The sequence below is a fragment of the Leiobunum rupestre genome, chromosome 6 (genome assembly GCF_980474605.1).
Source record: "Leiobunum rupestre chromosome 6, qqLeiRupe1.1.hap1, whole genome shotgun sequence".
Classification (NCBI taxonomy): domain Eukaryota; kingdom Metazoa; phylum Arthropoda; class Arachnida; order Opiliones; family Sclerosomatidae; genus Leiobunum; species Leiobunum rupestre.
This window is the reverse complement of record NC_143389.1, coordinates 57919304-57929605: the sequence shown is the minus strand read 5'-3', so window position 1 is coordinate 57929605 and position 10302 is coordinate 57919304. Positions and strand designations below refer to the sequence as shown.

Genomic DNA, 10302 nt, shown 5'->3' with positions numbered 1-10302 from the left:
TAAGACGTTTTCACACACGACGAAAGTAAATAAAAAAGAGGAGAAAACGAAAATATACAGACAAGGTGAAACAAAAGCGACCGCGACGCCACCGGGTGTGCATATTGAGTATTTTCTCTCTAAACATCCCCCCTCCCCTTTTTTCCTCCATTTCCCAAATCCCCCCCCCCATCCCCCAATATTTAAGAACAAAAAGTACGCGTTTTGTGGTGATTAATTTAGTTTTTTTTTCTAATTCCCCCTCGCGTGCAAAAAAATATAGTTAATATTAAATCAAGGGGTGCCAAAACTACGCGTATAATGTATAATGACAAAAAACTGAACTTTATAAAAACGGTGACATATATTATATTTCTATAATGACCTTTGGCCTTATGTTTTTTTTTTTCAATTTGTAAATAGTAGACCCTCGAAAGACACGGGTTCAAATTAAGTATTTAAGAAAACAAAAACTTTGTTATTAAGAAAATGAAAACAATGAAAAAAATAATTCCGCGTTAAAGTTCTACACGAATATAAATATATATTTTTTAAAAAAGAAACAAAAAACGGTTTTTTACAATTATTTTTCAATAGTTTAGAAGGGTTGTGAACCACCAGTATATAAGCCTTAGGCCTAGTTGATAACGTCGGGGTACAGTCTACGGAGAGAGAGGCTGGCTCAGTTGTCAACTAGTCCTATTGCTCAACAGCGCCACCGCTCCACAGTGGGAGTTAGTCGTACTATGCCCCCCAAAACGGAAAGGCGACGCTACCTAAATTACGAGGGGGTTGACAGCCCTATCACTTTTATTTTTTTTTGGAAATTCATAGCGCAAATGGAAAACACTTTGAGAGTAATTTCCAAATATTGAATGAGAATGTTTATTTTTTTACTATAAAGTTTTGAGGTTCAGAAACAAAAGGATATATTTTTTATGAGAAAATCAGATTTAAGAATTTTACGAAATGAAAAGAATGAAATGGAAATGTAATCGGCTGGTGCCGTGAAAAAAAGATAATTGATGAACTGTTGTTATTGTACAAAATTAAAAAGTGCAGTTTTTGGTTTTTATAAGTCTGTTAACCAGCATCAATATAGTATTAAAACGATAAGCCTATTAGGAAGAAAAAATTTACATTATGATAAAAAAAATTAAATATTAGCTATAATCATAGACAAATAAAAGATTCTCCAGGACAGCTATCCCTCCCATACCTGTCCCTGTACTAAGCTTACCGCTTCCTCAACGTAACCCTCTACTAGGAGGCAGCCTTGGAAATAAGGTATTTTATTTAACTGGTCCTTATGACCAGTGACCCCTTAGATTATGAATTATTAAACTGGTCATTATGACCAGTGTCCTCCTAGCTTATGAATTATTGAACTGGTCTCATATAAAATGTTCTAATGTCATTTTATAAGCCTAAAAAAACCTATACATGTTTAGAAGTTAGATTATGTTGGTAACATTAATTTTAAACGTATTCAGAATAGTTAACTTTATTTTATGAGTATCACAAGAATAGTACTATATAGTACTATCTCATATAAGACTACTTCCATAGCCTAGAAGACCCTCGGGAAAGCGAGACTAGAGGATTGCAAGTTTGAGGCTTTGAGGTCAGAGGGGGCTTCGACAGTTTGACTCATTCGAGGGATGCTAGCGAGGTACTCTGCAATTCCTTCGCGTGCGACTGTAGTACGCGGTACATAGAAATCTGGTGAATAGGGAAATCAAAATTGATAGAAACTTTAAATTAATAAACTGGTCATCTCCTATTATTTGATATTATTTCGAATTAATAAACTGGACACGGTGACCAGTGACCCCCAAATTTTGAATAAATAAACTGGTCTGAGCAATTAATAAACTGGTCTTTGACCACCTGACCACCGACAAGAGGGATGAATCGGATTTGGGTACAATATCCGCTTTATTTTCCGGTCGGTATTTGTCGGTTCTGAGCGCGCTCTGTTGGAGAAAATATTCAACAGTCAAATTGGTCGTAACCATAGATATCAGAAATGTATATAAAGGTCTAGATAAATTTCGGGGCGTCTAAGCCTAACATAAAATACGGAATTGACACCTAGCAGACACCGAGGAAGGCACGTGACCAAGAGCGCGAGCTCTCTTAGCATTTTAGTACTAAGTGCTTGACCTTTCCGCAGGCCGTAGTCTTTAGACACCATCTGTTGGTGACTTTTAGTATAGTTTTTAAGCTGGAGACAATGGCTCTCGCGACGATAGCACGAGCTTTCTTACCGATAGATAGCGCGTTATAAGGATAGCCTGCTGAAATTACGCGTTTCTGCTAGCTGTCACCTCCGTATTCACTCCCTTTGAAATATTTTATCTAGACGTTTATATACATTTCCTATATCTATGGTCGTAACCCGCCTATAGTATAATATTAATATAGAACATCATGAACACTGGGTTACACTGTGCACAAGAAGGTCTATTTTCATTATTGAAGTTCTTTTGAGGGTAGATTTAACATTTATTCTTTGCAAGATCTCACGACAGCCACAGCTACAGTAAGAAAGTTTGTCCAATTTGTTTAATTTTGTAATCTAAACATTGTTAAACTTTTTTCAGCCTTTAAATATACCGTGCGAATTTAAAAAAAAAGACCCTTAACATGTATAAAGAGTTGTGACGTATTTCCGCGTTTGCAACATTTACAACAATAGTATAGTCGAGGGCTAGAGGGCGTAACGGCGCTAGCTTCTCCTTGGTTGTGCCTAAGATCTAGCGTCTGCTACAGACAAATTAAAAAGTCATAAGAACGATTTTTCTTAAATAGAGTTATCAAAATATAAGTAAACGATGCAAAAAATGTATTAAAATGCAAGTATCATAATTTATAAAGTCGAATTTACGAAAATAGATGATGAAAAACCGCCCGTGAAAAACTAATTTGGTCGCGAATAAATAAATACATTCTTGTAACATTATGATGTTAGAAAAAATTAGTGGGGGTCCTAGATGCGGGGCGTGGGGAACGAATCTTACCAACTGATGAAAGAACTGACTTTAGCAGCTACCTATCTCAGTTACAATTTCGAACCAAGGGGGGGGGGCGAAAGGATAGTTTTCCGTCGCGAGTAGATTATATCCTTATTTCCACACCTACTCTCTAGGCCTTTCAGACGGTTGAATGGTTTGCGTCCCCTGTGCGACTGTCAGCAGTAGGGTTCTATTGCTACTCATGGCTGTTAGCCACCCACATCAAGACTGTGCAGTCTATAGCACTCTATTTTAAAACACAGAGCGTTTGCTTGGCAGAGGAAAATCTAGCTTTTTCCGTTCACGTCTACGTAGTTCTATGCAAACTAAAAAGGCACACTCTACCGCAACGTAACTTGGCGGGAATTGACTTAAACTCAACGATGTTAAGGTCCTTCCATTTTGCCGCTCTCGATCGCCTCGATTAACATTGCATGGTCCAATCTGCACTAAAGATATATTTATCTATGATCTCGTCCGATTTATTTTCGCGTGTATATCATTTATACTGTCAAGCGCTCAGAGGTCGCTCGAAACTGACCTTCCGATTTCGAGAGATCAACGGACCCAGATGGCTCCCGTACCATTGTTTTGAGTGTTCCATCGGGTTTGGTCTGCTCGGAGCTTTTTTTCGCGTGTTCCATCCGGTTCGGTCGGCTTGGAACTTTATTTTGCGTATTCCATCGGTTTGGTCGGCTATTTTTCGCGTGGTTCATTGGTTTCGGTCCTTTTAGTTCAGCTCAACAATTAATAGGTGGATACTTTTCGTTTGTTCTGGAATAAAAGGGGGTTCTGGTGGAGATAACTACTCTACACCGTGAACTATTCATCAAGATCAGTGCAACCTTCAAAAGCAGGAGTAAAGAGAGTAAACTGATAAAATTGTCTACTTATCTAAAAGTTATCGGGTAAAGTGGCCTTAGGCAGTCATTTTGGGGAAACGTTTTTAGCTTACTCAAACTGTTCGCCACCACTGAATCGGAGTAAAATGACGTCACAGGGTTACTCTTCTTACCTTACTCCGAAATCTCAGAATCGGCGAAAAGTATCCACTTAATAAAATCTGTCCAATGTGAGGCAGATATTTCGAATCTAGGGTATGGGTTTTATACTATCTTCACCACAGACCACCTACCCCAAGAGGGACATGTATCGTTGGTAGTAATTTTAATTTATTTATTTCTCGAATGTGATTCCGCTTTCTTAAGAGTGCACCATATCACTGCAAATAGAAGCAGTTTTAAAGGTACCCACGCATGACTTTTTTATTTTTATTTCGCAAAATAATGAATTTTGATACACTTTTTTTTCGAGATTGATGCCAGTCCTTTTTAGGGTAGGGGGTCTGTGATTTCGCTCTAAATTGCAATCAAATGGAAAACACTAAATATTTCTAGGCGACGTCGGTGCATGTCATGGTATGCGCCAAACTATATAAGATAATTTTTTTCTAGGAACCTTGGGTGCATGTAGCCACAGACCACCTACGCCAAGAAGGACTTTAATTTGTTTAATAGCAAACAGAAAAGAGCCCGTAATATTTTTTTATTTTACGAAATGAAAATAAAAGAAGTCTTGGTCGAAATAAAGGTTTACAAGTTTTTGGTGTATATAGCGTGGACCGCTTTCAACACACCCGTCAGAGAGACGGGAAAAGCCCTCTTATGGAGACTACGAAGGAGACCTCGCCGTGCTGCAACTTGGGATGGACAGGCGAAGAGAATGTGCTCCGCGGTATCTACCGCCTTGGTTGTGAGCCAGCCTCTACAATTTTTTTTTCTTCAGAACTGCCTATACTTGCCATGAGATGGCGCACTCTGAAAAAATTCGCATCAGATAAACGATAAAAAAAATAAACATATGTCCCTCTTGGGTTAGGTGGTTTGTGATGTAGCTGAAACAGGACGCGTAGTTTTTAGAATTGGTATATCACAAGTTTTTTTCAATAACAATATTTATTTTACAGCTGAATATTGACAAGGTTTTAAAGATGTGGTAACGGTATAAAATATTTAAAGGGTATATCTATAAAAAAAAAATCAACCAAGACAAAATAATATCACATTACAGATCAACAAAATGGGCAAACACTATGAACTACATAATTCTTGTTCCCTAAACAAAACAAATGGAAAAGATAGAGGGATACTTCTTACGATTATAAAGAGCAATGCATTCTCCTTAAACAGGAAAATTTGGTTTCATTATATCACAAATAATAACATGAAATTCCCTGTATCTAACTAGCAGTACTAGAAATTTTGTAAAAAATATTCCTGCCTCAACATTAATATATATTTTTTATTTTATTATAAAACGCTATTATCGCTAGATAATTTTAGATCAGCTCCGTGTAAGTATGTTATTGCAAAGTTAACAATAGAAGTTAATTAGACATTTGAATTAATAGCCTGACCTTCATTTTTTGATACAAATCTAAAGCCGTTAAACCTAGCTACTTTCCCCCGCAAACGCGAGTTTAATAGACCAACACCATAACAAAAAAATGCGATTTAATACTGACAAAATTTATTAATTTGAACTGAAAGAGAAATAAGTTAATATATTACGAGTAGAATGTAATTTTGCGAAAAGGTTCCCATAGTGACTAAAATTTTAAATTAACAATAAATAAATTGCCTAATGTTCGCTATCACTCGTTTCTATTGTCCCATAAGACCGTTCAGCCTTCTTGACAGCTTGGGGAATTCTGTCACTAGTCATTGTATTGTAAGTTCCAATTAGCTCTGGGCACGGCTGAAGTTGCCTTTGGATCCGATCAGCCGTCATTAAGAGATCATAATTAATCAGTTCACTAACGACGGAATCCTGTTTGTAATCTGGATGGCTTGTAACAAAATTCCTTATCCAAGTGGCAGTGGTCAAAAGTTCGCCTAAAGTGGATTTAAAATGAGATCGGGATGAAGAACTATGGGAGACAATTGTAATAGACACAAACCAGCAGCTCTCCTTTGGATAAGCGAAAGATATTGCTGAATGGTGCACTGAGTTTCTACGTCTACTTCCATATTCTTCAGGAAACTTTTAATTAATGGAATGAGTCCAGGAAAACTCTTGTCTTTCCCATTCACAATCTCGTTGATGGACATTTTATGGTATTCGTAGGGAGGGCATTGCCCGCTGACACAAGCGGTTGCCTCTGGAGGTGATTCACCTGTTGCAAATTCAAACAAAATTATTAAATTACATAAAATTCCAAGGGTGAAATGTCAATAAAGGCGTACAAGTCATAACATCAGTCCTGAACCAAAAAGTACCGAGTTGCGCTGCATTTTTCTTCTGAGCTTCGTGCATGTTTTCATCAACTTTTGATATGGGTATTAGGAAATTCAACTGATAGGTGAGAATGACTCGAGTCAAAAGAACTACGAAAACCACGTAGGCTGCATTTTCAAATTCTGTCATTTGTACCTTAAAATAATAGATTTATAATTTTCCAATTTTCAGTGTGGGGGGAGGGGGGGCAAATTAAGTCTTAAAAACAATTATCAACCTCCATTGGTCTAAATTCAACCCTCCACCCAATACTGCTGTTTGGAGGGGGTGGTTTGAATCTCATAGTCTGCCAATTAGTCGACTGAATATTTTCAAAATGGTCCATATCAAGTTCATCATTCTGATGAATTTTCTCACTGAACATCGAAATGGGATCACGAATAAACAAATGAGCAATGTGTTGAGCCAATAAATGGTCAATTCCTTGGTAATTAATGGAAAAAAACATTAGCATCAGAGCGATATAAATATTGTGTTAGATAAGTAATTTGCAATATTTCACCTGAATTTATTAAACGGTCATAAATATCTTTATCATAAACTAGGTCAATATCGCAAAAGTGTTCACCCGCAGGTGATAAGTAACAGTCGATGGTATCGTATCTCGATTTATTTATCCTAAACTTGTTTTCACTAAGAGGCTAAAAAAGGAGAAAATAGAGATAGGAGAACTCATATTTAACATTTTAAGATAAGATAAATTGCTTGACAATGACTAAACAATTAATTGCAATTACTTTAAGACCTTTTTCCTCATCTGTCCTGTCATCAACTGAGGCAGCTATAACGCTCCAACGACAATCCAAATCAGACAATAATCCCCTTTGAATGGGGGAGGCCCCGCTTAAGGCCATCTGCGATAAACTTCGCGGTTAGAAATACTCATAATTAACATAATGTTAGTCGAAAACCTACCAAAATTGGGCACAATGGAGTTAACTGATCGTAAAGCATTCTGGCTTCGTTAATATTGCAGGCTTGAAATGTGACTTGTAAACAACAACAGCCCATTCCAAAAACCATGGCATCCATGTAGATATGATCAGGAAGATTCGGTGGAATTCCCCCATTATTTTCTAAGGCAGGAAACACTTCTACAAAGGGTGATGGAGTTTTCACATCTTTGAAAACTGTCGTAAAGAAAACCATTACAATCAGTATTTTTAAAATTCTACAAGCAATATTCAAATTACCCGGAATGTTAATAGCAACTTTCTTTTTTCGGCGTTTTAAAATATTCCTACTTAAAGTTCTGTTTTGGGGAACAAAAGGAAATATTTAACATTTTGGCTTTTCAACAAATAAAAAGTTCAAAATTAGTAATAAGAGGCTATCTTACTTAAATCGCGGATGTAAACTATTGATAACTGTATCAGGAATAAAAAACGATTCCGCTATTTGACTGGTTTTATAGTCGGGTAGTGACGGAGGATCAGTAAAAATCCCACAACCTAGTCTGAAATAATGAAAATATATATAGAAATTAATGTTGTCAGAGATATATAACATAAATCTTTTACTGAGAAGGATAATTTATCTTATACTGTACAGACTCCCATTAATTTTTAAAAATAGGATTAGGAAGAAAAAATTATGGGGGAAATTTGCGTTATAATTGTGATTTTCTAAAATTATTACAGTGGAAAATTTGGGTCATAACAAATATCGCAAATTTTTGCATAGATTGTTAGTAACTCTTGGTATTGTTAAATAATGAAAGCTATGCAATTGAAATATGCTGAATCACCAAAAAAGATTAGTATGATCAAAAAGGGGTCATTTACCTAGGAAAGCTCGTTATGCATAATATGGAGTCTCCTTCTTCAAGAAATTCCTTTACTTCTTCCCTCCTTTAACAAAATTTTTATTAATTTAGAAAAAATGCAAGGAGCAACCTCAGAAAAATGAAGGAGTCAATTAACGTAAAAATCTGGGGCACAAATATTTCCTGCTACACTTACCTACCTTGTTCTCATATTGGCTTCTACTACATTGAAATGTGAGGTTAACCCTCCATAAGGTTTCCCAGGTGTACCTTCAACCATAAAATCACCATATTCTGGTCTCCAAAGTGAACGTACATCACTAAAAAATTCAAGTTAAGAATAACTTCTATGATAAAAAGTTCAAAATTATTAGCAACATGAATGCTTACTCAGGATTATCTTTTTCTTTCTGCATTAATATTGGTAAAAGTGTTTTTGCACAAAGTTTCAGCCTAGCAGTTTTGTTCTCATGGTCAAACTTAACTATCATGTATTCCACCTGACAGTAACGGAATTAATGATGTGTGTGTATTATTGAAATATATGATAAAAGTAGGTTGCGAATAAATTAATCACCTCATCCCCCCATTTCAAACAATCTCCCTGGCGGTCCTTCAATGCATGATAGATGTTAATAAATTGGGTTATGCCATGTTCTCTAACATGATCCGCTAATGCTTTAGTGTCTTCCCAATCAAGTGGTGATCCCTCGGTAAGAAGACCCATTAAAAGTCAAATGTATTGAAGAAATGAGTTCGTTTGATAACCTAAAAAATAATACAATCCATTATCATTATGCAACCAAACAAAAAACACGTGTGATTTAAAAACCGATGGACTACCAAATGAGAATTATGAGATGCTTTAGACCGGTGGCCTAAGCCTAAAGTTAACCAAATTTACCTTTAATAAACAAAGAACAATGATATCCTGGTTTCTTTCGTCAGCTTTACTAGGCTTGCGAACAAATTTTTCAAACGAATTTACTATAATTACACTTTTGAAACAACTTACGCAACGCCTACCCAATATAGAATCCTTGGACTACCACGAGCAACTGAAACTCTCGAAACTGACAGGGAAAGTGATTTGAGAAAAATTTGGGCCAGGGTTGCCAGAATGATCATGTAGAATTGCCACCTGAAGAATACCAGAAAATTATCGATTTACAAATAAACTTATCGTATGCCAAGGTTAGTAGACAAGCGGTATATAAGGTTGCGTAAGCCCCAGCTATAAGAGATTAAAAATTTGAAGCTTTTTTATTGGCTGGCTGAATTGACGTCATCAAAAGACCTTTTAGCGAATTGACGTCATCAAAATACCTTTTAGCGAAATGCACCCCACCCCAGAAAGTGAGTGCCTTCTAGCCCATTGAATATAGTAATGGCAGTGTGACGTCACGGCACGTCACCCACGCTTTTTCCTATAGATAAAAAATCGCGACCAAAATGGCGACCATGGTCAAAGCTACGGAGTGCCATTACTCTATTGGGAATAGTACCGCTAGAATGACATAGGCGCGTTCGTGAGTCGTGGTTTCGCGAAACAAATTCTTATATTACTCAGCCAGGCTTGGAAATAAGGTTTATTTCTAAACTGGTCTATTTGGCCAGTGACTCCCAACTCTTGAAATATTTAAGTGGTCACGTAGACCAGTTGGTTAATAATACGGTAGATAATTTTAAATTAATAAACTGGACACTGGACCAGGGTGGGAAATAAGGATTTTTTTGAAAGTGGACAGGTGACCAGTGACCCCCTTGGCCTAGAATAAATAAACGGGACCATGACCAGTGCACGTCGTCTGCTACATTAGAATAGCGTGTTTTATCTTTTAACCGTTTTTAATAGGGTTAATTCTAGGGCTGTGCGAGTCATATAAATAGAAATGAGACTAGAACCACTGCGCTATCTGGTAATCTCAATGGAAACGGGCAAGCTAGAAGCTTTCTAGGAGAGTGGAGTCGCTACTAATCCACGCAGGAGTGCGCCAACTATTAAATAAATTTAAACTATAATTTTTTTTTGAAATAGATGGCGTGCTCACACAAAGAATACTGGCACTCTCATGGCAGCTTTCTTACTCGTACATCTCACCACAGTTTAATCTTGCTTCTAATCTCATTTCTATTTCTATGGTGCGAATACTCGAACATCATCGATTACTCTGCATTTTTGGAAATCGATTCCTCGAACTGGACCTCTAATAAGTAATTGGAAAACACTCGTCGATTATCGAG

At 36.7% G+C, this 10302-nt stretch overlaps 1 protein-coding gene across 2 annotated transcripts; it reads right to left on the bottom strand.

Annotated features, from left to right (window-relative positions):
* Positions 1 to 5508: 5508 nt before the first annotated feature.
* Positions 5509 to 9156, bottom strand: Gclc (glutamate--cysteine ligase). Of its 2 annotated transcripts, XM_090177625.1 has the most exons (15): positions 9085 to 9156; positions 8963 to 9016; positions 8636 to 8826; positions 8449 to 8558; positions 8259 to 8378; positions 8078 to 8143; positions 7633 to 7749; positions 7487 to 7545; positions 7209 to 7423; positions 7031 to 7147; positions 6796 to 6934; positions 6511 to 6716; positions 6242 to 6428; positions 5956 to 6171; positions 5509 to 5890 (listed from the first exon to the last, which is right to left on the bottom strand). In XM_090177625.1, the coding sequence occupies exons 3-15, from the start codon at positions 8783 to 8785 to the stop codon at positions 5637 to 5639; spliced, it is 1956 nt and encodes a 651-aa protein (XP_090033751.1). In that variant the 5' UTR covers positions 8786 to 8826; positions 8963 to 9016; positions 9085 to 9156; the 3' UTR covers positions 5509 to 5636. The 2 variants fall into 2 exon arrangements, with proteins under 2 accessions (XP_090033751.1, XP_090033752.1); XM_090177626.1 differs by lacking the exon at positions 8963 to 9016 and having other exon boundaries at positions 9074 to 9135.
* Positions 9157 to 10302: the final 1146 nt, after the last annotated feature.

Excerpts from the sequence above, each read along its gene's own strand:
- Gclc (XM_090177625.1), bottom strand. The coding sequence starts at position 8,785 with ATGGGTCTTCTTACCGAGGGATCACCACTTGATTGGGAAGACACTAAA. Across the intron at positions 8,144-8,258 it reads GAAGCCAATATGAGAACAAG|GAGGGAAGAAGTAAAGGAAT; the intron begins GTAGGTAAGTGT and ends ATTTTGTTAAAG. Across the intron at positions 6,429-6,510 it reads TTGAATTTAGACCAATGGAG|GTACAAATGACAGAATTTGA; the intron begins GTTGATAATTGT and ends TATTATTTTAAG.